Here is a 27,218-nt window from a genome sequence, read left to right on the forward strand (position 1 = left end):
GCTGATGCTGAGGATGATGAAGGAGAAAGTGTGGGAGAAGTAAAAAAGAAGGTGAAGAGCATGGAAGTAGTGAAACATAAATATCTGACAAAATATAAAAATACTTAACATAGTCAATATTTCCGTAACTCAGAACGTCTTAAAAAAAATATTAATTCCTGCTATTCCATTTGATTGGGCTAAACCTCTATGCCTTTATTGTCTCCCCCACCTCCCCCAATACATTCTACATTATTCTTAGTTGTTTTCCTTCATGTAGAATTAACCTACAAGGAAAGAAAGGGTTTATTTTCATTCCGATATTTCTGTCCCATTGACTTGCATTGGTTTCCGGTATCGGAATCGGCGATATCCGATACTTTTTGAGTATCGGTCCGATTCAATCCGATCCAATATTTCCCGATATCGGAAGGTATCGCTCAACACTACTCATAACTTGACTTCACCATACGATACATTAGGGGCTTATTCCTTCATGATGTCCCCATTTAAGGCAATGTGGCCATCTCATTACCTGACAGGCAGCCCCATATCATCAATGACTGTGGAAATTTGCATGTTCTCTTCATGCAGCCATCTTTATAAATCTCATTGGAACGGCACCAAACAAAAGTTCCAGCATCATCACCTTGCCCAATGCAGATTCCATTGCAACCTTGTTTTTTTCAGTTTAGGTGTTAATGATGGCTTTTGTTTAGCTTTTCTGTATGTAAATCCCATTTCCTTTAGGCGGTTTCTTACAGTTCGGTCACAGACATTGACTCCAGTTTCCTCCCATTCGTTCTTCATTTGTTTTGTTGTGAATTTCCTGTTTTGAAACTCCTTACTGCATCCTTGGATGGCCGAGCTCCTCAGTGCATAAGGCTGTGTGCCCACATAGCGTTTTACAAGCGTATATGCTGCGGAATTTCCGCAGCGTAAACGCTTCAAAAACGCATGTATATCCGCACCCCATGGTCCTCAATGGCATTCCGCACTTTGCCCATGCTGCGGATTTTTCCGCAGCGTTTATGCTGCGCTCAAAAATCTGCAGCATGTCCATTAATTTTGCGGAAGCGCGGCGTTTTCACCGCCATTGACTTGTATTAGAACGCGCCAATTCCACAAGACTGCATCTGTACTAGCGTAATTGGCGCGTTCTAATGTGCGGATGGTACCCGGGTGTGGAGAAGATGAGACTCTCCTCCACATCCAGGTACCATAGAAACAAGAATAAAATAAAAAATAAAGATTATATTCACCTTCCGACGGCCCCTGGTCTCCTTCCCTGTGCTTGTGGGCAGTACTGAAGGACCTGCGCTGATGTCACAGTCATGTGACCGCAGGTCTTTCAGTGCAGTGTCCCGCGATCAGCTGACAGCCAGGAAGGAGCGCAGCAGCACACCCCGGGCCATCGGAAGGTAAGTATAGGTTTATTTTTTTATTTTTAACCATTCTAAAGGTCACACTATATAAATCCACGCCCGGTCCATGGATTTATATAGTGTGACCAAGTTGTCAAGCACTTTTCCAAGTGATGCTAAAATCGCTTGGTAAAGCCCTTGATAACCCTCATGCAGAAATGCATGTGTGACACCCCAGGGGTCTGGTTGCCACAGTGATAGAGATATTAAGTCTGAGAGCAGGTGGGAGGTCTCTTGGTCAGGGATCCTATGCATGCCACACCTCCTGCCCAGTCCTGGGAGGGGAAGAACTTCCCCTATATAAACCTACTGCTGAGGCAGGGTTAGTGAGTAGAGAAGAAGTAGAGACAGAGAAAAGAAGCAAATATAGGAACAGAACATCAGGAGCTCTGTGGGAGCAGTGTTACAAGGAGTCAGGGGCTGGCAGCTGCAGAGCTCGCCCTGACTGAGAAGATTTCTTACCGGACCCGGAGTCCGAGGCTGTGGGGACTAACTCCTACCCAGCAGCAGAAACCGACCGGCAGGGGATTGCAGGTCCCCTGGCCCAGAAACCCGAAGGCACGGTCACACGCGTGGGACCAGCACCGCCGTCGTGGAGCGGAAGCTACTAGAAGGCCCCGAGTCACCGGCCATACGGGTGAGCACCACACGGCACACTCAGGGACGTGGGCTACTTTTACCCGCCTCTAGCAAGGTAGCCAGAAGAGTACAGTTAGTTTGGGAGGCCTACAACTCCGCCTGGCCAGGGGAGATCCCATCTGCTCAAGGACTGACCAGGCCCCAATCGCTAGCCAGTACTCCGGGAGGGTCTATCTTTGTGACCAGTAAAGACCCTGAACTACACCGTACCGTCTCCGAGTGGTTTCTGCTACCCCCATCATCCACGTCGGCTGCCCTGAGGCCATACCCCTCCCGTTGGGGGTTATACTACCACGCTGCACAATCCTACCACCGGCCTCAGCGGTCTGCCCTGCAGCAGCAGCCCTAAAGCTGCATTCAACGGGTGGAGTAGTCATCTAACATCACTGCTATTGCAGCGCCACTTAGTCTGACTCCCTGGGCACGGACCGGGTCACCGCCACGAGACTACAACCCTCAACAGATCCGGCTCCGGGTAAGCCCCCGCGTGCGCAATGCAGCGCGATACAGGCCCAGGGGCGCGTCAACTTTTGGCGTAGTCGGCAGGATTTCGTGCCCGCAACCACCGGGTACTGCGTGCCTGAACAAGAGACTTTCAAACTCACCTGTGGTGAAGATTCCCGCCATCCGGCGCCATTTTCAGCCTTCTTCCCGCCATCCGTGAAGATTCCCGCCATCCAGCGCCATTTTCAGCCTTCTTCCCGCCATCTGTGGAGTTTTCCCGCCGTTGGACGCCATCTTGAGGACGCCGCGCGGGAAAAAGAGGGGCGTGGACTCCGAAAAGCCCGCGAGAACTGAAGCCCCGCCTCACGTCCGGACGTTGCGTCAGGTCCTGGAAGGAGCCCAGCAGACGCCGACGTCACAGGAGCGCGACGGAAGGTCCTCAACCCTGACGATCCACTGCGGAGCCGCGGCCTACGGAAGAGGATCATCGCAAGGTAGGCCACGGTCCACTAGGGGGGAGAAGGATGTCGGATACGGAGGAGAGCTTCACCGCTCCAACCCCCGCCAGCGCCACCGCTGTTGCGGTCATGCCTTTCACCATGCCCTATATCCCGGGGGCAGCCTGGCTACCCCAGTACTCAGGGGAGTCACATACCCTGCAGGACTTTAGAGAAAAGCTGGATAGCCTCTTCCAGGTGTACCCCCTCACAGAAGAGCAAAAAGTGAGCATCCTGGTGGCCCAATTAACCGGGGCAGCCCGAAGGGAGGTAAAGTCCTGGCCACCTGGGGGGAGGACTGTCGCAGGGATACTAACCCGGCTGAGGGACACCTTTGATACCCGCACCTCAGCCGAGATCAAGCTTAGATTCTACGGGTGCAAACAGCGGGCACATGAGAGTATAAGGGACTATGCCCTGAACCTACAAGAGGCCCTGAGAGCCGTTAAGCAGACCGACCCTGACGGCGTGGGAGACGAGGACAGGCTGTTGACTGAACAATTTATAGAGGGTTTATATTGCAATGCCCACCAAACCCAGTTGCGGGCAATGGCCTTACAGGACCCTCATCTGGGATTTGCACAGTTCAAGGACAGAGCCATCCGGGTGCTCCGAGAACCGGCACCGGGTGGCGTTGTGACCCACAGGCGTCCAGTTATCACTTACCACCAGGAGGCGGCGCCCTTGTCGGCAGGGCCTGTGGGGGCTGATGCGCAGGCTTTGAACAATGACCCGGCCCTAGACCTGCACCATCAGGTCCAAGAGCTAGCTAAAAGCGTTGCTGCGCTAACCCGAACTGTGCAGTCTTTACAGGTTTCTACTCCAGGGAAGATCCAGCTGGCATCCGGACCGGAGGACATCCCGTGGCGTCAACCAAGGAGGACCCCACCGGCCAGAGGAAGACCCAGTGACCGATACGACGAGGACGGACGACCCATCTGCCGCCGCTGCAATCAACCCGGACATATGGCAAGGTACTGTCCTTTAAACTGGCACAACCTGGGGGTAGAGGGCCAACCCCCAGGAAAAAGATCACCAGGCCCATCGAACTGGCGCGACAAATATGTGGGAGGATGTCCAGTCTTGCCTGTGGTACTGGATGGCATTCCTATGAGTACCCTACTGGACACCGGGTCACAGGTCACCACCATCCCGTACGTGCTCTTCAAGCAGTACTGGAATGACTCGGATATTACCCGCTACCCTGACGACGACTTGAGTATCATCGCCAGCAATGGTCAGCCCGTGCCACAGATCGGATTTAAAGAGGTGACCATTAAAATTGGTAGAGTTGAACTGGCAGCACAGGGACTGATCATTGTAGACATTGACAAACACGAGAGTCACCCAAAGATAACTCTAGGAACTAATGTAATTGAAAATTGTCTTGCAGAGGTGATTTTCCTTTTACAGCAGGTTGCCAAGAACGCCAGCTCCGGCGAGCAGCGAGTGCTCCAAAAAGAGATCCGGGCATTGATGCGACGGCAACAGGTGGAACTCTCCGGCGGTGAGATTGGTAGCGTGAGAATGTGTGACCCTTTCCCTATTGCCATGCCCCCAAAAAGTGAAATGATGATTTGGTGCCGGGCAGCTATTGGTCTGAGAGGTAGAGATTACCAGGCAATGGTAGAACCAGTTTACTCAGACAGTAGGCCCACCATCTTGACAGCACAGGGGGTGGTTAATGTATGCCATGGGAGGGTGCCCGTTCGCATAATCAATATCGGGAAGAGGGAAGTGTACCTGCCCCGGTATGCCACGCTAGCCAAATTATATACCATTAACCAAAATGCTATACAATCTGTGGAACCCTTGCCTCCATCTCACCCGGAGGAAGGTAGCGGCTCTAAGAAAGTAATGGAGGATTGGTGTCAGCAACTACACTTGGGAACTGACTCCACTCCCTCCCACCAGAAACAGGGAGTCTACCGGGTGGTTCAAGAGTATGAGAGAGTGTTTAGTAAACACCCGTTAGACTTCGGGCGAGTCAAGGGGGTAGAACACCACATCCCCACGGGAGATCATCCTCCCATAAAAGAGAGGTATCAACCCGTACCCCCTGCACATTACCAACACGCCAAGGGGATGCTTAGAGACATGAAGGAGGCTGGGGTAATCCGGGATAGCTGTAGCCCCTGGGCAGCCCCACTAGTTTTAGTCAAAAAGAAAGACAACACTATGAGGATGTGTGTAGATTACCGGAAAATCAACCGTATCACACACAAGGATGCGTACCCTTTACCAAGGATAGAGGAGTCTTTGGCTGCTTTAAGATCTGCTAACTTCTTCTCTACCTTGGATCTCACTAGCGGGTACTGGCAGGTTCCTGTAGCAGAGGCGGACCGGGAGAAGACCGCATTCACCACCCCGATGGGACTTAGCGAGTTTACCTGTATGCCGTTTGGACTTTGTAACGCACCAGGAACCTTCCAACGATTAATGGAGTGCTGTCTGGGACACAAAAACTTCGAGACGGTCTTGTTGTACCTGGACGATGTCATCGTATATTCCAAGACTTATGAGGACCACCTGAAACATCTGGCGGAAGTGTTCGAAGCCCTGGCAAGTTACGGCCTGAAGGTGAAACCCTCTAAGTGTCACCTCCTGAAGCCAAAGGTGCAGTACCTGGGACACGTGGTGAGCGCTGATGGAGTGGCTCCCGACCCTGATAAGATCACCGCAATTAAGGAATGGCCAAGTCCCTCCAGTGTAAAGGAAGTGCGGCAGTTCCTTGGGTTGGTAGGCTATTACCGCAGATTCATCCCCGGCTTCACCAAAAAGGCAGCTCCTATGCAGGACCTCCTGATAGGCCAGTACCGGAAGGCCAAGAACCAGAAGCCGCCCTTCAGATGGGAGAAGTTGGAAGAAGAGTCCTTCCGCCAGCTGAAGATGGCCCTCACGGGGGATGAAATCCTGGCGTACCCGGATTACAGCCAGCCCTTATCCTCTACACCGACGCAAGTAACATCGGGCTAGGAGCTGTGCTGTCCCAGATCCAGCAGGGGAAAGAACGAGTAATCGCTTATGCCAGCCGAAAACTGCGACCCACCGAGAGAAACCCTGAGAATTACAGCTCATTTAAGCTAGAGTTCCTGGCGGTGGTGTGGGCAGTCACCGAACGCTTTAAGCACTACCTCGCTTCTTCCCGGTTCATCGTGTACACGGATATCAACCCGTTGACACACCTGGACACAGCAAGACTCGGTGCCCTAGAGCAGAGATGGATGGCCCGTCTGTCCAACTACGAGTTCACAATCAAATACCGGGCAGGACGCTCCAATACCAACGCGGACGCCCTGTCCAGGATGCCAAATCTACCGGACGGAGGAGAAGATCCAGAGGGACTGGAAGAAGTCGAACTCCCCGCGTTTCACCGTCATGGGACTATCCAGTGTTCCCACCGGGTAAGGAGTAAGCAAGCCGCTACGTTTAACCCCTTGCCTCACTATAACTGGGCGGAAACGCAAGACAGTGACCCTGCCGTCCGGCTGGTAAAGGAGATGCTGACTCGGCCAGAGGCTCGCCTTGACCCAGACGCTCCGGAGGAAGCCAAGCAACTGTGGGCTGAGAAGAGTCGACTGTTCCTTTATAAGGGGAAGTTGTGCCGCCGAATGGTTAACTCCCGGACACATGAACTAATCTGGCAAGTAGTGGTGCCACGAAGAGACGCAGCCATGGTGATGGAGGCATACCACGACGGGGCTGGACACTTCGGATGGAAGAAGCTGGAGTTCCTGCTGCGCGGGCGGTTCCACTGGGTAGGCATGAGGGGAACCATCGAGAGGTGGTGTAGAGACTGTGGCCCGTGTAACCTAAGAAGGAAGGACCGTGCCAGCCAGAAGACTCCCCTGCAGTCCATCGTCACCCGGCAGCCGTTGGAACTGGTAGCCTTGGATCATGTAAAACTGACCCCAAGCAGAAGTGGCTACGTCTACGCGTTAACCATCGTGGATCATTACTCCCGGTTCTTGGTTGTCGTCCCCGTCAAGGACTTAACGGCTCAAACAGCAGCTAGAGCCTTCCAGCAGCACTTCTGCCGTCCGCACGGATACCCGGACCAAGTGCTGACGGACCAGGGACCTGCCTTTGAAGCGGAGGTCTTCCAGGAATTCTGCAATCTGTATGGCTGCCGGAAGATAAGGACGACACCCTATCATCCGCAAACTAATGGACTTTGTGAGAAAATGAACCAGGTGGTAATGGATCTTCTGAAAACGTTGCCCCTGGAAGAACGCAGTCTGTGGCCTGAGAAGCTGCCCGATCTGGTGGACCTATACAACCACATCCCGGTAGGTTCCACCAACTGCACCCCGGCTTACCTGATGAGGGCAAGGCCTGGTAAGCTACCTGTTGACCTGGAGATGGGAGTCCTGACACCCGAGGACACTTCACCAGAAGCAGACTGGGACACAGAGAGGCAGCAGCAGTACCGGAAAGTACAGGAGAGCGTGGAGCGAAGTCTCTGTCAAGCTAGGGAAAGACAAGAGAAAACTTACAACCAGTATGCTCCCGCTGTTCCCCTGGTACCCGGAGAGCAGGTCTTGAAGAGGAAAAGGCGGCTAAACAAGTTGGACGACCAGTGGGAGAAGGACCCGTACATCGTACTGCCCTCAAGCCATGACAACCCAAAGGTTTGTACCATCAGTAAAGACGGAGGGGAAACCACAGCCATTGTATCCCGGGATCACCTGAAGAAGTGTCCCGAACAGCTACGGAACCCAGAAGGAGAGCAAGAAGACCCTCGACCCGTAGAGGAAAGGGAAGATATGGTTAGTACTGTGCTCGGAGACTTCCCTCGGTCCTGGACTCAAGTCAATGGTGCAGTTGTGGTACCCGTCCTCACGTTCCTCCAACCAGCATCCCAAGTGCCTACGGAGCAACAGGTAGAGCTGGAAGAACAGCCGGTCCAGGAGGCAGAAGACTCCACACAAGCAGAACAGGAGGATCAACCCTCTGCTTATAGTGAGCCTGCCGTACCCCTAGTGAGCCAAAGAGCCGGTAGACAGCTGCCCAGTTTACCCTTGACAGCTCCTACACCCTGTAGTTCAGGGCTAGACAGTCAGCTCCGTAGGTCCACTAGGGCCACTAGAGGCCAGTTACCCGCACGTTGGAGGATTTGAAATGTATAAATTGTTTTATTTATGGTTACCTGTTTTTCTTGTTGCTTGTAAATAATTATGTGTTTCTAGTTATTTTTAGGAGTCCTTGGTGGATTTACCGGGAATCCTTGTACAATTAGTTGGAGCGTAACCCAGGATCGACTAAAAGACTGATAAGGACTCGGGGCAGGACAGACCCCTACCTGGTTACGTCTCCCTGTTTTGGTGAAATGGACACCTTTGTTTTCTTCAAAACTGCACCCGGTTGCGGACACGCCGTAACCATCTTTATGTGTTTTTCTTATTGTATTATTATTGTTTATACCTTGTTATGTTTTTCTAAAAATATGTTTAGTCCCGGAGTACTAAATTTCACTAGGGGGGAATGTGACACCCCAGGGGTCTGGTTGCCACAGTGATAGAGATATTACGTCTGAGAGCAGGTGGGAGGTCTCTTGGTCAGGGATCCTATGCATGCCACACCTCCTGCCCAGTCCTGGGAGGGGAAGAACTTCCCCTATATAAACCTAGGGCTGAGGCAGGGTTAGTGAGTAGAGAAGAAGTAGAGACAGAGAAAAGAAGCAAATATAGGAACAGAACATCAGGAGCTCTGTGGGAGCAGTGTTACAAGGAGTCAGGGGCTGGCAGCTGCAGAGCTCGCCCTGACTGAGAAGATTTCTTACCGGACCCGGAGTCCGAGGCTGTGGGGACTAACTCCTACCCAGCAGCAGAAACCGACCGGCAGGGGATTGCAGGTCCCCTGGCCCAGAAACCCGAAGGCACGGTCACACGCGTGGGACCAGCACCGCCGTCGTGGAGCGGAAGCTACTAGAAGGCCCCGAGTCACCGGCCATACGGGTGAGCACCACACGGCACACTCAGGGACGTGGGCTACTTTTACCCGCCTCTAGCAAGGTAGCCAGAAGAGTACAGTTAGTTTGGGAGGCCTACAACTCCGCCTGGCCAGGGGAGATCCCATCTGCTCAAGGACTGACCAGGCCCCAATCGCTAGCCAGTACTCCGGGAGGGTCTATCTTTGTGACCAGTAAAGACCCTGAACTACACCGTACCGTCTCCGAGTGGTTTCTGCTACCCCCATTATCCACGTCGGCTGCCCTGAGGCCATACCCCTCCCGTTGGGGGTTATACTACCACGCTGCACAATCCTACCACCGGCCTCAGCGGTCTGCCCTGCAGCAGCAGCCCTAAAGCTGCATTCAACGGGTGGCGTAGTCATCTAACATCACTGCTATTGCAGCGCCACTTAGTCTGACTCCCTGGGCACGGACCGGGTCACCGCCACGAGACTACAACCCTCAACAGATCCGGCTCCGGGTAAGCCCCCGCGTGCGCAACGCAGCGCGATACAGGCCCAGGGGCGCGTCACATGCAAAGACGCTTCACAAACGCTTCTTCCTGGCGGGAAAAACGCATGTAAAATCCGTATGCGTTTTTCCTGCCAGGGAGAAGCGTAAAAAATATGCTTCATTTCCGCAACGTGTGCACATAGCCTAATTATGCCCTCATTTTTTATTTATTTTTTTTTTTTCCATATCTCTGACTTTCTGTTCAAGTCCTGCCAGCTTTGTCTGCAAGTGAAAGTTCTTCACTCAATACACCTGAATCAGAGCAGCTTGAGTGACAGGAGACAGGGCTGCATACACTTGCATGAACGTGTTTTCATTTTTTCATTTGCAGACAGTCCTGGCTTGGGATATGAATAAGGCTGTGTTCACACATAGTGGTTTTTTTTTCTGCAAGCAAAACCTCGTCTCTTGGCAGTAAAGAAGCTGCTTACAAAAAGCAGGTTTTGCTGATTCTTTTTGCTGCATTTTTCAGGTACATTTGCTGATACAGTTTTGTGCCTGTTGTTCCTGAGTTTAATGCATCATAAAAGGAGCAAAACCTGATGTCTGCATTTTTTGCGGCATTTTTGCACTTACCCATCGCTTTCTATGAGAGAAAAAAAGCTGCAAAAACACTGAAAGAAGTGTCATGCTGCAGTTTTCAAAAACGCAGCAGTTTTCCAATTCAGTCAGGAAAAAAAACAATGTGTGCACATGAGATGATTTCTGAAATCTCATAGGTTTATAGGATACTATAAAAAGCAGCTTTTAGTTTGCATTAAAAAAACGCAGCAAAAAAGCAACATGTGAACATAGCGTAAAGTTGTTTTTCTGAACAAGAGAACAAGCTGCAAATAAATGAGAGGAACATTTTGTGTTAGGGTGCTTTCACACTGCGTTTTGGCCCCCACTGCGTTCAGTGGCCCCACAAAACGGGATACGGACGTATGCGCCGACAGAGCCATAGACTATAAGGGTGCCAGCAGAGTGAACGTGCATAATTTCCGGGCGTATACGCCTACTTAAGGCGGACACTCAGATGTAGTAAACTGTGCATGGGCTTATGTCTCCAGAATAAGTACACTCCTTAAAATGATGCATGGCAGAGCGCACATTTGCTCTGAAGCACCATTATAGTCTATGGCCCCGTCAGCGCATATGTCTGAATCCCGTTTTGCAGGAGTTTTCCGACACAAGCCCCAACAGAGCCACTGAACGAGTGCCAAAACGCATTAAGGCACCCTTATCCAGCAAACAGTGGGATACTTTCTTAGTAAGCTTTTGACACATTTTTTTCTGCGTGTAATTGGCCCAAAAAATGCTAAGGAATCCTTATGCCAGCAAAGACAATGAGAATTCTGAAGTGCTGTGCACATGATCAGTATTTTTCCTTTCAGGATTTGCAGTGCTTAAAAATGTGCAGCATGTCAATTGTTTCTGCGTTTTTCACCCATTGAATGCATTGCAAAAAAACACATGCAAACAACGCACAAAAAGCACAACAAAAGCTCAGTGGATTTTCCTCTGTGTTTTTGCTGCCAAGAGATGCAGAAATATTGCAGAAATTTCTGCACCAAATGTTCAATGTGCGCACATAGCCTAAGGCACCATCATCTGCAGGTCAGCTCTTCAGATTACACCTTGGTTTCTTGCTACGGGGGACAACAGACTTTCCTCTATTGCTTATTATCTTATTCTATACACCCAAACTGCCTGGAGAAAATGGAGTTCAGGGTATATTTAATATACAGTATGTACATTTTACACTCTTGTGCACGCATATCATTACTTATGCGTGCACAAAGTCTTCTCCTTTTAGTGGCTCTGTACCCGTCCCGTGCCGCCATCTTGTGACCACAATTTCTGACTAACCGAAAGTCAGAAGTAACGGTCAAAAGTTCACAATGCAAGTTTTTGAGAGCCAGAATGAGGCTCTCATAGACTTGCATTGAAAAGTGACCTGGGGCTCGCTCCGGCAAACATTGTCTTAGTTTCACACGTCTGGATATTTCCGGTACCAGAAAAACCCGTACCGGAAATATCCTTGTCTATGTGCACCTGTGAGGCAACCGTATGGCACACATGTGCCGCATCAGGAGCACACGTACTGGCGTTTGGGAATCAGCGGTACAGTTAGTGATGTTCCCAAGCGCCGGGTGCTGAATGCTGCCCTCATCATTGTCCCTTGCTTACGCTATGATCAGCACCAGCAGGGACAATGATGAGGGTAGTAGTATTCTGCTCTCGCAGTGTCCATGTGTAAAAATAAGAATAAAATAATAAAATCCTTATACTCACCTGTCTGGAGATGTCACAGCGCGAGCAAGGGATAATTATGAGGGCAGCATTCAGCACCCAGCGCTTGAGAACAGCGCTAACTGTACACTTATTCCCAGGTGCCGGTACATGTCACACTGATGACACACGCATGTCATCCGTGTGTGTTCAGCGTAAGACATTTTACGGACCGTGGAGCGTGTAAAAAACTGACATGTCAGCATGTGGAGCACATGAACACACGTTCCGTGGAAACACACTGACATGTGCAGACCCATAGATTTGAACGGGTCTACGTGTGTCAGTGTCTCCAGGAAAGTGTCACCACACATACCGGACACACTGACGTGTAATAAGTAATTATACTGCTGTAATAAGAAGCTGACCTACTGCCTGGAAAATCTAGATCTGCTGCGTGTCTAACCTATATATTTTGTCTAGTTTTTCCTGTTTTACGGCTGTTTTTTTTGTTTGTTTTGTGTCTCCTTTTAAGTTGCAAGTATATTGAAGTCTATTTTCTATTTGATGTTTTTTATTTCTCTGTTCACCATCGTGGTCATGTTTTTTGTAATCCATTTGTTTGCAGCAGATTCATTATTTGCAGTTTTTTTTAAAGTTGCGCAGATTTTGCACAAATGTACTCCAATTTTCACCTGAAGTGCTTTTTTTTGTATGCCTTACATTTTTATTGTACGAATGGTAGAGTTGTGTGCAACAATTTAAGGGATCATGCGATTTTTTTGCTCTAAAAAGGCACGTAAAAAGGAAAAATAAAGTGTTTTGATTTTTGCAAAGTTCATGAACCAGCATTTGCCATTTTGAAAAATATAATACTAAAAACAGGAACACATACTACAAGACAGAACAAAATAAAAGTGAGTTAAAACAAAACAAAAACAAAACCCACAAATGATGAATCATTTTATATATTTTTTTAGGGCCATTGTATTTAACCCCTTCGCAACCCTGAGATTTTCCGTTCTTGCATTTTCGTTTTTTGCTCCCCCTTGTTCCCAGAGCCATAGCGTTTTTATTTTTTGGTCAATATGGCCATGTGAGGGCTTATTTTTTGCGGGATGAGTTGTAATTTTGAACGACATTACTGGTTTTACCATATCGTGTATGGAAAAACGGGAAAAAAATTCCAAGTGCGGTGAAATTGAAAAAAAAGTGCAATACCACAGATGTTTTTTCTTCATTTTTTCTACCATGTTCAATGAATGATAAAACTGACCTGCCATTATTATTCTCCAGCTCATTACGAGTTCGTTGACCCCAAGCATGTACAGGTTCTTTTTTATTTAAGTGGTGAAAAAAAATTCCAAAGTTTGCTAAAAAAAAAAAAAATGGTGCCATTTTTCAGTTTTAGGTTCGGGTGAGGGCTTATTTTTTGCGCGCTGAGCTGAAGGTTTTATTGATACCATTTTGGGGTAGATCCGATGTTTTGATCGCGCGTTATTGCATTTTATTGCAATGTTGCCGCGTCCCAAAAACGTAACTCTGGCGTTTGGAATTTTTTTTTCTCGTTACGCCGTTTACCGATCGGATTAATTATTTTTTTATATTGATAGATGGGGCGATTCTGAACGCGGTGATACCAAAAATGTGTATGTGGGTTTTTTTTTATTATTTTATTTTGAATGGGGCGAAAGGGGGGTGATTTAAACTTTTATATTTTTTAATTTTTTTGAATATTTCTAAAAACATTTTTTTTTCACTTTTTGCTTGCTTCTATAGTCTCCATAGGAGACTAGAAGCAGCAACTGTCCGATCGCCTCTGCTACATAGAGGTGATGAACAGATCACCTCTATGTAGCAGAAATGCTCCTGTGCTATGAGCGCCGACCACTAGGTGGCGCTCATAGCGATCATTACATGACAACCACTGGAGTCTGCTGCAGACCCAGGGTTGTCATGCCCACCCATCAGTGACCTGCGATCACGTGACGGGGTCACCGATGCATGATAATGCCCCGTCTCATGCTGCACATAACACATCTGCATCTCTGGCTGCTATGGGCATAAAAGGGGACAAACTTATGGTGTGGTAGCCATGCTCCCCTGACCTCAACCCCATTGAGAACCTCTGGAGCATCATCAAAAGGAGTGTCTATGATGGCGGGAGGCAGTTCACATCTAAGCAACAGCTCTGGGAGGGTATTCTGTCCTCATGCAAAACAATTAAAGCAGAAACCATCCAAAACCTGACAAATTCAATGGACGAGAGAGTTCAGAAGCTCCTTTCGAACAAGGGGTCCTATGTGCAAATGTAACATCACCTAGAATAAAGTTTTGAGTTGAAAACTGTTTGATTTCAGTTTGTAATAACCTGCTAATGCTTATAATTTCACAAATGACCATTTTTTTGTTCTTTATTAAAATGAAAAGGTTGAAAACTCTGCTGTGCATAATAATTTGGAACATGCATTTTGAGTGCAGTTTGAGTTTTTTATTTTTTTTAAATATACTGTTATCATAGGCAGTTTGTACAAAAACCTTTCACTTGTACTCTAATAGTTATTTGACTGGAAAATTACAATGACTGCAATTCATATAGGTAATTTGGGAAAATCTGAGAAAATATGACTGAAAGCCAGTGGCTGCTGGGAGGAATAAAGTTAATTTATATCTAGGGTGCCGCACTTTCAGTACAGCTTCCGGGCACCTTTATAACACAATTAACCCACCGATTAACCCTATATCTGCAGGTTAATGGTGTTATCTGATCAGACAGGTTCCCTTTAATTATATCTGCGTCTCGAGGATTTCACAAGACTACTCTGCCTATACTAGGGCTATATGCTTTTCATACCTGAGATAATCTTCTGTCGGGGTGTAAGCCGAGCTGGGGATTTCCACCGTCTGAAGAAAGAGACGTCAACAGTTTATATAAATAGTTTGCCGACACAATACATTGTTAGCCAGTTACTATGGGAGCAAAGTTTTGTTTTCCTAGAAAAGGACGGTGACTGATTTACAGTAAATTGTTAGCGTCTTGAAGGCGTTTCCTTGTGCTGTATATAATCTGTGTGCTCGACTAGTAACATCCTTTTTGACTTCTTCATCAGAGAGGGTTACACCATAAAATACAGTATAAACATTAAACTAGAACAGTGTACGATCTAATATGGCAACTATGGGAAAGAATATAGAAGACAGCACGGCTGAATGTGTGTTCATCCCCAGCGATGAGAAAAGTGGTGAGAATCATAAGCTATACCATCTATCTTCTATTGTTGTAATTATTATTATTACTAATATTGATACTATTATTATCCATACGGATTAGTAATTTTAAGGAATTGTCCCATTACGGACTTTTATGGCATAACAACGAGTCTCATTTCTCAAGGCAGATGAGGCTTCAAGCGATGGGACCCACATCTATACGTCATAAATCTCCCAGAGGGGAATAACCTTTTATGTATTCTTTTAAAAGGAAATGTCAAGTCCCCTATCTGCACTATTCAACTATTTAAAAATACTAAACTACATTTTCTAGCTAAAAGTCTTCTCCTCTATTTGCTGTCCTCAGATCAGAAACTTGAGATATCAAACTTTTAATCCTTTCGTGTCGGGGCATGTTTTCACCTTTCTGACCAGGGCAATTTTTTCAATTCTGACCAGTGTCAGTTTTCATGGTAAATAACTTTAGAACTCTTCAATGGATTCCCCCTGATTCTGAGATTGTTTTTTTTTTGACACTTTGTATTTCATGTTAAATTTAGGTCGATATTTTTCGCATTTATTAGCACACATGTGTTGCAATGCATGAGACCTCTCAGCTTTAAACTGTCAGATCGCCTGTTAGACCCTGGCGACTGAGTCTTCGCTGGTCACCGTAGGAAATCAGACATTTTACTTTCTTCTTCCTCTCACAATGCTGTTTTTCCGGTTATAGGAAGTTTCGCCCCCAGCAGTTCGCCCCCATCAGTTCGCTCCCATGTACGTCCTAGCCCCCCCACACACACACATATCGTCCCTATCAGTCTCAATTTCTGGCTTCTGTTTGCAGATAATATTTTGCATATATATTGTATTCTTTTTTTTTCTGTGCCTTTATCACACAACCTCTTTTCTCTTGTATGACTTTATCCCATAGCAAACGAAAGGAAACAGAGGGGAGTAGTAGCATAGACTTTCTAGTGCAATCCCCATGCCTCTCAGGCGGACATTTTGGAGAAGAAGGTAATGGGACATCAATCTGATAGACGGAGCAAGCGGCAACATAACAGAGGGCATTATGGTGACTCTGACTATACATCAGAGATGTGCAGTCACATTTAAGTTGGGGTTAGAGGATCGCTTTAAGGGATGAGACAATTTTACAGTTTGAGTTGCCCTGTGCGTATTGAACCAACCACGTAGGAAAAGGATTTTTTATTATTTCATTGTTTGCAAACTAAAGCATCGTATAGGGGAAATATTTTGTTTTAATATGTATATATGTATGTATATACATACACTGTATTTTAGATATACTGTGTATATAAATATATATATGTATATGTATATATATATATATATATATATATATATATATATATATATATATATAATCTGCTTTATTTTATTATTCATGCAACTTGTTTCCCGTTTGGAACTGCTGTTGACTACAGACGAGCAGAAAAATGTATCAATTTATTCATTTTACTGTTACTTATTTCCCTTTCTTGCTATTTCCTTTGTTACAACACTTTCTCTACATGCAACTTTTTGCAGGTTATTCCGAAGGCATATGGAAGAAGTCATGGAACCTTATGAAGAATAATGCAGGTACTAAATACATGATACCCATATCCTGTTCTTTGCAACTGTGACAACTATAACAGTATAAAAAGATTTTTAATAGTGTTGAGCCACCCCCGTAGTGTTCGAGTTCGGTTCGGTTCGTCGAACACCCGTGTGTTCGCCGAACTGTTCGTCGAACTGTTCGTCGAACACCTTCGAACACCGTTAAAACCAATGGCAGGCAAACAAAAACACATAGAAACACATAGAAAACACCTTCAAAGGTGTCCAAAAGCTGACAAACTGCTCAGAAGACATAACTAACACATGGAAAAGTGACAAGTACATATAGTCATGCGAAAATAAAAGAGGTGGAGGAGTAAAAGGAGGGGGAGACACAGATATAGGCATGTCATGCCCTTCTAAAATCCAAAAAGTGAGAAGCCGACACGTTCAGTCCGCTCCTGCCCGTGCCACCTCCGTGTCGCCGGGTTTGTGCCAGAGCTGCGGTGAACCCTGACGGCCAGCCCCCCTCTCCCAATACTGGTGCCTGTCCGCTGGTGGGTCGAGCAAGCCCCCCTGTGGTGGAGGCAGCTCTAAGCTTTTTAATTTAAATTGTCTCTCTAATTTGAATAAATACACTTTAAATCCATTTACAAGGATCTATTGGAGGGCAAGTCTCATGCCAGCAGCCGCGTAATTCCAGCTCCAGTAGCGTCCACTAAAGCTGCTGCAGTTAAAAAGCTTTTATAAGGATCGAGCTCGGCTGTCCACCGCAAGGCATCCTACTGCCAGTCCCAGCCCCTATGCCTTGGGGTGCCTCCTGATGCTCTTCACTAAGTATCCCATGGTCCCGAATCATTTCCTTTGAAAAAATTAAGTGTCTAAACTACAGGTGGTGTAGCTTGCTTAACAGCCGGGATAATCCGCTGACTAGCAGACACTGCTACTAGGCACAAAGTATTTCCTGGGCTAGATGCAGTTAAAAATTTGTAATTAGATACTCTCGTTGGATGCTGAGAAAGCATTCCATAGAGTCTCCTGGCACGCCATATATGATTCTCTTAAAAAGCTTGGGGTAGGGGTCTAGGGGACCCTTTTATAGCCAAAATCACGGCCCTGTATCGCAATACGTAACCTAGGCTGAAGATAAATGGAACTGTAGCACCCTGAGGGCTCGGTTGCTACAGACGTATTGCACCTCACCCAGAGGTGTGATATCTCACTCTCAGGTAAGGATGGAGTGTGGATCAGGACCCGACACCTGCATGCATTACACCACATTGCCGTGGGGCAGGGCGACCAATATGCCCCTGAGATGGGCACGACAGTCCCTGTCCCTGGCTGGAGTGGGGGGAGGGAACACTGAGGAAGGGGAACCCTGTAGTGCAGGAGCAGGGAGGAAGCAGTTCCTGGGTGCATTGAGAAGGGAGTATAAAAGGTGGGCACCATCTTAGTTCAGTGCAGAGAAGTCTGAGCAGAAGTGGCAGGGAGCAGGGGCTCTGCATGAGCTCTGCTCCGGAGGCGGGCCTAGTAACAGAGGCCCAGGCCTGGAAGAGGGAGAAGGAAGGAAGAGGAGTGGAGAAGGCTCCAGGAACGAGGAATGAAGGGATCCCAGGGGTGCGGACGGGCGAGTCGCCACCGCACGCCCGAATCCACCTGCGTGGAGGGGTCAGGCCAAAGGGGGAGACCGGTCCCCGAACTAGTGGAGGCAGGAAACGACCCTCAGCTAGAAACCGGAGGCTCTGACATTTTATGTGGCGCAGCCCCTCGCTACACCCGCTAGGAAGGCACCACATAGGGTCAGGGAAACTGGCGCCAAGTTTACCAAGAGGAGGCCCGAGGCAGCCGGACAGAAGTGTTGGTAAGAAAGGCCAGACAAAGGACACACAAAGGGGGTCCTGTGAAGTGCTCCAAAGTTATCTGGGAGTTGTCTGAGCCCCTCACCTGGTGAGCACAGTACGACGTGGGCAGCCGTTACCTGCAGACGTGGTCTGGATAATAAGAACTGTGAGTAAAGGCCCTGGACTGCATCACTGACTCCGTGTCATTACTGCTGCTGCCCTGCACCATCACCCCCATCCTCCGCATACACTGCCCTGAGGCTATACTCCTCCCGTGGGGAGTTATGCTATGCTCTGCTGCACCCACAACACCAGCCTCAGCGGTCTGCCCTGTAGCAGCGGTTCACTCTGACCGCAATCCACGGGTGGCGTAGTCGGACATTTAAACATCAAAACCACATAAATAGTTCCGCCACTGGTTTGACCGCCCTGAGCCACGGAACCGGGTCGCCGCCACGAAGACTACAACCACCAGCATCCACCAAAAAGGGTCCGGCTCCGGGTGTCCCAAGGCCCAGGGGGTGCGTCAGAACATTTTCATCACCTTTCACAATCACCAGTGGGACAAGGCAGGGATGTCCTCTGTCCCCTCTCTTATACATCCTAGTGACGGAGCACCTGCTCTCATCAATTCGCCATAACCCCAATATTAGGTGGATTGAGGTGGGAGGCACCGAGTACAAGTGCTCTCTATTTGCTGATGATGTCCTAGTATATATCACTCAATCACATATATCCATCCCTGCTGTTATGGCTGAAATAGATCACTTTGTTACATGGTCAAATTTTAAAATCAATGCAGCGAAGTCTGAGGCCCTCGATGTCTCCCTCCCCAAATCCATATAGGATTCCATCCAGTCCAACTTTCCCTTTGCCTGTCCCTCACAGGGTATCAAATACTTAGGAATTCCTATTCATAGAGACCTCTCCCATCTATGTTATCTTAATTTTGGGCCCTTTATTGAACAACTCCATACAGACCACGGTTGGCAAGTTAGAACTGTAAGATTCACTACGTGAACCGCTGGTGTTTTGTGGAAAAGCACATGTACACTGCGTTCCAAATTATTATGCAAAAAGTGTTTAGGAGTGATAAGGGAAGAATTTGTTTGTTTGTCAGTTAAATTCATTGATGGTGATGTGTGTCAGGGCTCTTTATATCACTGTAAGCAATTGCAGACACCTGTGCTAATTAGTTTGGCAGGTGTGTCCAATGAAAGGCAAGACTACTTAAGAAGGCTCTCTCACATTATTAAGCAGCCTACATTTTCTGCCAAAATGGGAAAGAAAAAGGATGTGTCGGCTGCTGAGAAGCAACAAATTGTGGAGTGTTTAGGTCAAGGCATGACTACAATCAACATTGTGCGATGATCAGGATGAAGTGTCTTGGCAATCAAGAAGTATGTAGCTGATTCACAGTACACACGTGTGCGTGCTGATAAGGGCAAATTGAGGACTCTTTCCTACAGGCAATTACGTCAGGTTGAAAGAGCAGCGGCAAAAAAGACTTGTCATAGCAGCAGACAAGTTTTTGAAGCTGCTTGTGCCTCCAACGTCCCCCGAACAACAAGATGCAGGGTCCTTCAGAGGTTTGCAGCTGTGCATACGCCATCCTGTCGACCTCCTCTATCCACTTCACACAAGCAGAAACGGCTCCAGTGGGCCAAACATTACATGAAGACTGATTTCAAAACAGTTTTGTTCACGGATGAGTGCCGTGCAGCGCTCGATGGTCCAGATGGATGGAGTGGAGGATGGCTGGTTGATGGACACCCCACGCAAACACGGCTACAGCGCCAACAAGGAGGAGGTGGAGTAATGTTTTGGGCTGGAATCATGGGGAGAGAGATTGTCGGCCCCTTTAGGATCCCTGAAGGCGCTAAAGATGAACTCCATAATGTATGTGGATTTTCTCAAACAGCACTTCCTGCCATGGTTCAAGAAGAAGAACCGTGTATTTCACAGCAAGATCATTTTTCTGCATGATAATGCACCATCTCATGCTGCACATAAAACATCTGCATCTCTGGCTGATATGGGCATAAAAGGGGACAAACTTATGGTGTGACCCCCATGCTCCCCTGACCTCTACCCCATTCAGAACCTTTGGAGCATCATTAAAAGGAGTGTCTATGATGGCGGGAGGCAGTTCACATCTAAGCAACAGCTCTGGGAGGGTATTCTGTCCTCATGCAAAACAATTGAAGCAGAAACCATCCAAAACCTGACAAATTCAATGGACGAGAGAGTTCAGAAGCTCCTTTCGAACAAGTGGTCCTATGTGAAAATGTAACATCACCTAGAATAAAGTTTTGAGTTGAAAACTGTTTGATTTCAGTTTCTAACAACCTGCTAATGCTTATAATTTCAAAAATGACCATTTTTTTGGTCTTTATTAAAATGAAAAGGTTGATCGAAAAGTTTGGGGGATCTAAGAGTGTGGCAACCCAGTAGTCATGATTACTTCGAATTCTGACAATATGAGGGTCATGCTGCAGGTAGTGCAGCAAGAAGGCACTTATGTGTCTTGCGCATCTCGGAGCCCCAAAATTATTTTCCGGGCTAGATGCAGCTAAAAATTATTTTTAATTTTAAATCTGGTGAAGCTTTAGTATAGATGGCCTAATAGGATCAGTGCTGCACACTGCTACAAAGCCCAAATTATTTTCCAGTCAAGATACAGATAAACATGATTAGTAATTTGAAAGCTTAAAACAGTTGGTAGGGTGATTTTAACCAATCATCAAGCTTTTACTCTCCCCAGGATGACACAGGGGTAGAAAAGTCGTTTCGGATCCATGATTTGTTCATCTTTATGAACGTGAGTCTGTCTACATTATCAGTGGAGAGCCGCGTGCGCTTATCTGTCAGCACACCACCAGCAGCGCTGAACACACGTTCAGACAGAACGCTGGCTGCGGGGCATGACAAGATCTCCAAGGCGTAAGTGGCTAGCTCCGGCCATTTATCCAGATTGGAAGCCCAAAAAGAGCAAGGGTCCAGTGACACAGTCGTGGCTTCAATGTTTACTTGGAGATACTCCTGTACCATCGTCTCTAGGCGTTGACTATGTGTCAGACTTCTTGTCTCCTGTGGCCTTGCAAAGGATGGGCTAAAAAAGTGGTGAAATGATTCCGCAAAATTGATGTTACCAGCAGATACTGTGGTTCTGTTACGGTTTGAGTGCTGAACACTTGACGGTCCCACGGTTGGCAAGTTGGAACTGTGAGATTCACTACGTGCACCACTGGTATTTTGTGGAAAAGCACATGTAAGATTCTGCAACAGTCTCTGCTGATACTCCTGCATGCGTGCATCCCTTTCTATGGCAGGAATAATTTCTGCAAATTTACTTTTGTACCGGGGATCTAACAGTGTGGCAACCCAGTAGTCAGGATTATTTCTAATTCTCACAATTCGAGGGTCATGTTGCAGGTAGTGCAGCAAGAAGGCACTCATGTGTGTTGCGCATCCAGGAGCACCAAGTCCCTGTTGTGTTGGTGGCGAGGTAACAATCATGCTTCCTTCCTCTGTCCTCTCCCCCCAACCTCGCACAACAGAAATGTGATCAAGGTCTCCCTCATCTGATGAGTCTTCCATCAGTTCGTCCTCCACTTCTTCCTGGGCTCCTGCACCTTCCTCACTAGTTTGGCTGCTACCATGCGCCCTGGTAAAACCATCTCCCCCACCCTCACATGCCTGCCGCCTTGGTGCTGCCGACCGTCTGGACCTTGCAGATGTTAGCCCTTCCGCATACAACTCCTCCTCCTCTACTTCCTCCACCTCCTCTTGTGCCACCACCTGACTCCGAATTCTGTTTAACATGTGCTCCAGCATGTAAATCACCGGAATAGTCATGCTGATAATGGCATCGTCAGCACTAAACATCTTCGTCGCCATTTCAAAACTGTGCAGAAGGGTGCATAGGTCCCTGATCTGAGACCACTCCTCCAGCGTGATTTGCCCCACCTCTGAATCTCGTTGGCCCAGGCTATACGTCAGAACGTATTGCACCAGGGCTTGTCGGTGCTGCCACAGTCGCTGCAACATGTGCAGAGTTGAATTCCACCGGGTAGGCACATCGCATTTTAGCCGGTGAAGTGGCAGGCCCAACGACTTCTGTAGAGATGTAAGTCGCTGAGCTGCGGGATGCGAACGGCGGAAGTGAGCACACAGCGACCGTGCCCTCTGCAGAAGGCCATCTAGTCTGGGATAGTGGGCTAAAAATTGCTGGACAACCAGGTTCAACACGTGAGCCATACAAGGCACGTGTGTGACATTGCCCCGGCGAAGGGCCGCACCCAGGTTTGCAGCATTGTCGCACACGGCCTTCCCTGGTTTCAGGTCCAGTGGAGACAACCATTCATGAAATTGGTTCTCCAGAGCTGACCACAACTCCTCAGCTGTGTGACTCACATTTCCCAGACATTTCAATGTAAAAACCGCCTGATGACGTTGAGCCCTACTGCCAGCATAGTAAGGAGGTGTGCAGGATCCCTTCTGCGCAGTTAGAAAGCTTGTGGCATGACCAGACAGGCTTTGGGTGCAGGTGGAAGACCGAGAGGAGGTTGAGGAGGCAGAAGCAGTGGAGGAACTTTGACATAAAGAGGATTGACGCACAACTCGTGGGGACGGCAAGACTTGGACAGCAGCCCCTTGTCCTGCTGTCACCATAGTTACCCAGTGCCCAGTCAGCGACATGTAACGCCCCTGTCCATGCCTACTCGTCCAAGTGTCTGTGGTGAAATGCACCCTGTCACACACAGAGTTTCTCAAAGAAGCGGTGATGTTGTGTGCGACATGCTGGTGGAGCGCAGGCACACCTTTCTTTGAGAAGTAGTGCCGACTGGGCATCTGGTACTGGGGCACTGCGACGGACATAAGGTCTCGAAAATCCTCTGTGTCCACCAGGCGGAAAGGCAGCATTTCTGTAGCCAAGAGCTTGCAGATGGTGAAATTCAACCTCTTAGCTTTCTCATGGCTAGGAGGAAATGGTCTTTTACTTGTCCACATCTGAGGGACCGAGGGCTGGCTATTGTGCTTAGACGGGGTTGATAAGGGTGTCCCCGGCAAACTGCCGGTCTGTGAGGAAGATGCAGGCGGACATGTTAGGCTGCCTTGATCCAAAGGTGGTGCTATCGATGTCGGACAGCGCTCAACACCAGCTGGTGTTCCCACCTCCAAAGAAAATGATGACCTGCCAATCACGCTGGCTGTTGCGGGTAAAGAGGTGGCAGGTCTGCGCCCCAAAACAGGTGTGACTGCTGTCCCCCCAGTCACAGAGGATGAAGAGGCCGTGGATGCACAAGATATGGCAGACGGTGGTTGGCCCGGCCGGCTAAGCCGCATTGTAGCACACTGAGCTTCCCACTGCAACTTATGCTTCATGTCCATGTGCCGGTTCATGCATGAAGTACTCAAACTATGTATTTTTTGGCCTCTACTTAGCTTTTGCTGACAAATGTTACAGATAACACGAGTTGGGTCATCTTTATCGATCTGAAAAAATGCCTAGGCTATGCAAGGCTTAGCACCCATGCGACCTGAAGAGCCACCACGACTTGTGGTGAGAGGCAGAGTTGTGTTTGAGGATGCAGTTGTTGACGTGCTTCCAGTACTACGTCTCTGTCCAGGAAGGCGTAACCTGACCTCGTCGTCACTAGCATCTTCCTCCACCTCCTCTGCTGACCTCATCTCTTGGCTGACTGTGGGTTGACAGTAAGTGGGATCTCCAACCTCATCATCATCACCCTGTGTGTTATCACACCCGTCGTCCTCAGAGCCAACCTGTTCCTGCCCTGACAAAAAACTAAAGTTGTCGCTCCAGTCAGGTATTTGAGTCTTATCATCGTCTTCCTCATTGTCTCCACCAACAGGAGTTACAGTTTGGGAATGAGGGTCTACATTATGGTCAGAACCTTCTGCGTCTGGTCCTGGATCCGACTCATAAAGATTCTGGGTATCAGTGCAGATCATTTCCTCGTCTGGATTCACAGAAGCGCTGGAGTCGACCTCTGATTCCCAGGCTATAGTATGAGTAAACAGCTCTGCAGACTCAACCATCTGTTCTACCTCATACTCAGACGGGCAGCTGGAGATTTGGGAGCTGTGAGGAAGCAAGTGCGATTTGGGTGACACCTTTGAGGACTGGAGTATTTGTGATGTTGAAGTTGATGTGGAGGAGAGCCCACTTAAAGGAGCACTTGATATCCGTTGAAGCACCTGCTGTTTTTGTGCCTCATCTGGAATTTGTAGCGATTGGCGTGGCCGTAAGAAAGGGATCTTATCACATTGTCCGCTAAAAGAAGTAGACATTTTAGTTTGGCTGGAAGATGGTCTTTCTTCTGCAGATGTTACTGTTGCTTTAACACCTACCCCACGGACACAAACTTTTTTCCCCTTCCCAACACGCCTATTCCCCTTTCCACCAGCAGCAGGCCTTTTTCCACTCATTTTGGTGGTTAACTAATTCACAACTCTGGAGTTGTTTGCACAAAAAAACAATGGATGGTAACCGAGCAGAGCTGAGTGGCCAAACTGTGGTATTAGGCCAAAACTATTGGCTGGGTTAGATGCAGAAAAAAATTATATTCAATTTGCAACCTGATGGAGGTCAGTATAGATGGACTAATACAACAAGTCCCACACACAGCTAGAAGCCCAATATTTTTTCAGAGGTAGATGCAGAAAAAAATATATTCAGTTTGCAACCTGATGGAGGTCAGTATAGATGGACTAACAGAGAAAGTCCCACACACTACTAGAAGGCCATATATTTTTTCAGAGCTAGATGCAGAAAAAAATTATATTCAGTTTGCAACCTGATGGAGGTCTGTATAGATGGATTAATAGAACAAGACCCACACACAGCTAGAAGCCCAATATTTTTTCAGAGGTAGATGCAGAAAAAAATATATTCAGTTTGCAACCTGATGGAGGTCAGTATAGATGGACTAATACAACAAGTCCCACACACAGCTAGAAGCCCAATATTTTTTCAGAGGTAGATGCAGAAAAAAATATATTCAGTTCGCAACCTGATGGAGGTCAGTATAGATTGACTAATACAACAAGTCCCACACACAGCTAGAAGCCCAAATATTTTTTCAGAGGTACTGTAGATGCAGATAAAAATTATTTTTAATTTGCAACCTGATGGAGGTCAGTATAGATGGACTAATAGAGAAAGTCCGACACACTACTAGAAGGCCAAATAATTTTTCAGAGCTAGATGCAGAAAAAAATTATATTCAGTTTGCAACCTGATGGAGGTCTGTATAGATGGATTAATAGAACAAGACCCACATACAGCTAGAAGCCCAATATTTTTTCAGAGGTAGATGCAGAAAAAAATATATTCAGTTTGCAACCTGATGGAGGTCAGTATAGATGGACTAATACAACAAGTCCCACACACAGCTAGAAGCCCAATATTTTTTCAGAGGTAGATGCAGAAAAAAATATATTCAGTTTGCAACCTGATGGAGGTCAGTATAGGTGGACTAATAGAACAAGTCCCACACACTGCTAGAAGGCCAAATATTTTTTCAGAGCTAGATGCAGAAAAAAATTATATTCAGTTTGCAACCTGATGGAGGTCAGTATAGATGGATTAATAGAACAAGACCCACACACAGCTAGAAGCCCAATATTTTTTCAGAGGTAGATGCAGAAAAAAATTATATTCAGTTTGCAACCTGATGGAGGTCAGTATAGATGGATTAATAGAACAAGACCCACACACAGCTAGAAGCCCAATATTTTTTCAGAGCTAGATGCAGAAAAAAATTATATTCAGTTTGCAACCTGATGGAGGTCAGTATAGATGGATTAATAGAACAAGACCCACACACAGCTAGAAGCCCAATATTTTTTCAGAGGTAGATGGAGAAAAAAATATATTCAGTTTGCAACCTGATGGAGGTCAGTATAGATGGACTAATACAACAAGTCCCACACACAGCTAGAAGCCCAATATTTTTTCAGAGGTAGATGCAGAAAAAAATATATTCAGTTTGCAACCTGATGGAGGTCAGTATAGATGGACTAATACAACAAGTCCCACACACAGCTAGAAGCCCAATATTTTTTCAGAGGTAGATGCAGAAAAAAATATATTCAGTTTGCAACCTGATGGAGGTCAGTATAGATGGACTAATACAACAAGTCCCACACACAGCTAGAAGCCCAAATATTTTTTCAGAGGTACTGTAGATGCAGATAAAAATTATTTTTAATTTGCAACCTGATGGAGGTCAGTATAGATGGACTAATAGAGAAAGTCCGACACACTACTAGAAGGCCAAATATTTTTTCAGAGCTAGATGCAGAAAAAAATTATATTCAGTTTGCAACCTGATGGAGGTCAGTATAGATGGATTAATAGAACAAGACCCACACACAGCTAGAAGCCCAATATTTTTTCAGAGGTAGATGCAGAAAAAAATATATTCAGTTTTCAACCTGATGGAGGTCAGTATAGATGGACTAATACAACAAGTCCCACACACTGCTAGAAGCCCAATATTTTTTCAGAGGTAGATGCAGAAAAAAATATATTCAGTTTGCAACCTGATGGAGGTCAGTATAGATGGATTAATAGAACAAGACCCACACACAGCTAGAAGCCCAATATTTTTTCAGAGCTAGATGCAGAAAAAAATTATATTCAGTTTGCAACCTGATGGAGGTCAGTATAGATGGATTAATAGAACAAGACCCACACACAGCTAGAAGCCCAATATTTTTTCAGAGCTAGATGCAGAAAAAAATTAGATTCAGTTTGCAACCTGATGGAGGTCAGTATAGATGGACTAATAGAATGATGCTATGCCCAAAAGATTTTACTTCACTAGGTGCAGTAAAAAAATTGGTATTCTATACACAGGTGGTATATCTTGCAACACAGATAGGCTACTCCACTGACTAACACACTCTG

The 27,218-nt window shown here is 47.1% G+C and overlaps 2 protein-coding genes across 4 annotated transcripts in view; one reads left to right on the forward strand and one right to left on the reverse strand.

Annotated features, from left to right (window-relative positions):
- The window catches only part of LOC141273290 (C-type lectin domain family 2 member A-like), an 88,125-nt gene extending 73,478 nt beyond the window's left edge, over nucleotides 1-14,647 (reverse strand). The window contains exon 1 of the mRNA XM_073684919.1: nucleotides 14,518-14,647. The gene's annotated coding sequence lies outside the window, so the exon portion shown is untranslated. The remainder of the gene's footprint in view (nucleotides 1-14,517) is intronic.
- The window catches only part of LOC141273289 (C-type lectin domain family 2 member A-like), a 121,154-nt gene continuing 108,554 nt past the window's right edge, over nucleotides 14,619-27,218 (forward strand). Inside the window, exons 1-3 of one of the 3 annotated variants that reach the window (XM_073684918.1) lie at nucleotides 14,625-14,905; nucleotides 15,808-15,893; nucleotides 16,428-16,481. In XM_073684918.1, the coding sequence (XP_073541019.1) occupies nucleotides 16,466-16,481 (16 nt within the window). In that variant the 5' untranslated portion in view covers nucleotides 14,625-14,905; nucleotides 15,808-15,893; nucleotides 16,428-16,465. Of the gene's footprint in view, nucleotides 14,906-15,807; nucleotides 15,894-16,427; nucleotides 16,482-27,218 lie in introns of all 3 variants that reach the window. The other 2 variants (XR_012322082.1, XM_073684917.1) reach the window with 2 other exon arrangements.

The sequence above is a fragment of the Phyllobates terribilis genome, unplaced genomic scaffold (assembly GCF_046119375.1).
Source record: "Phyllobates terribilis strain yellow unplaced genomic scaffold, ASM4611937v1 Scaffold_5__5_contigs__length_657084704, whole genome shotgun sequence".
In the NCBI taxonomy this organism is placed as follows: domain Eukaryota; kingdom Metazoa; phylum Chordata; class Amphibia; order Anura; family Dendrobatidae; genus Phyllobates; species Phyllobates terribilis.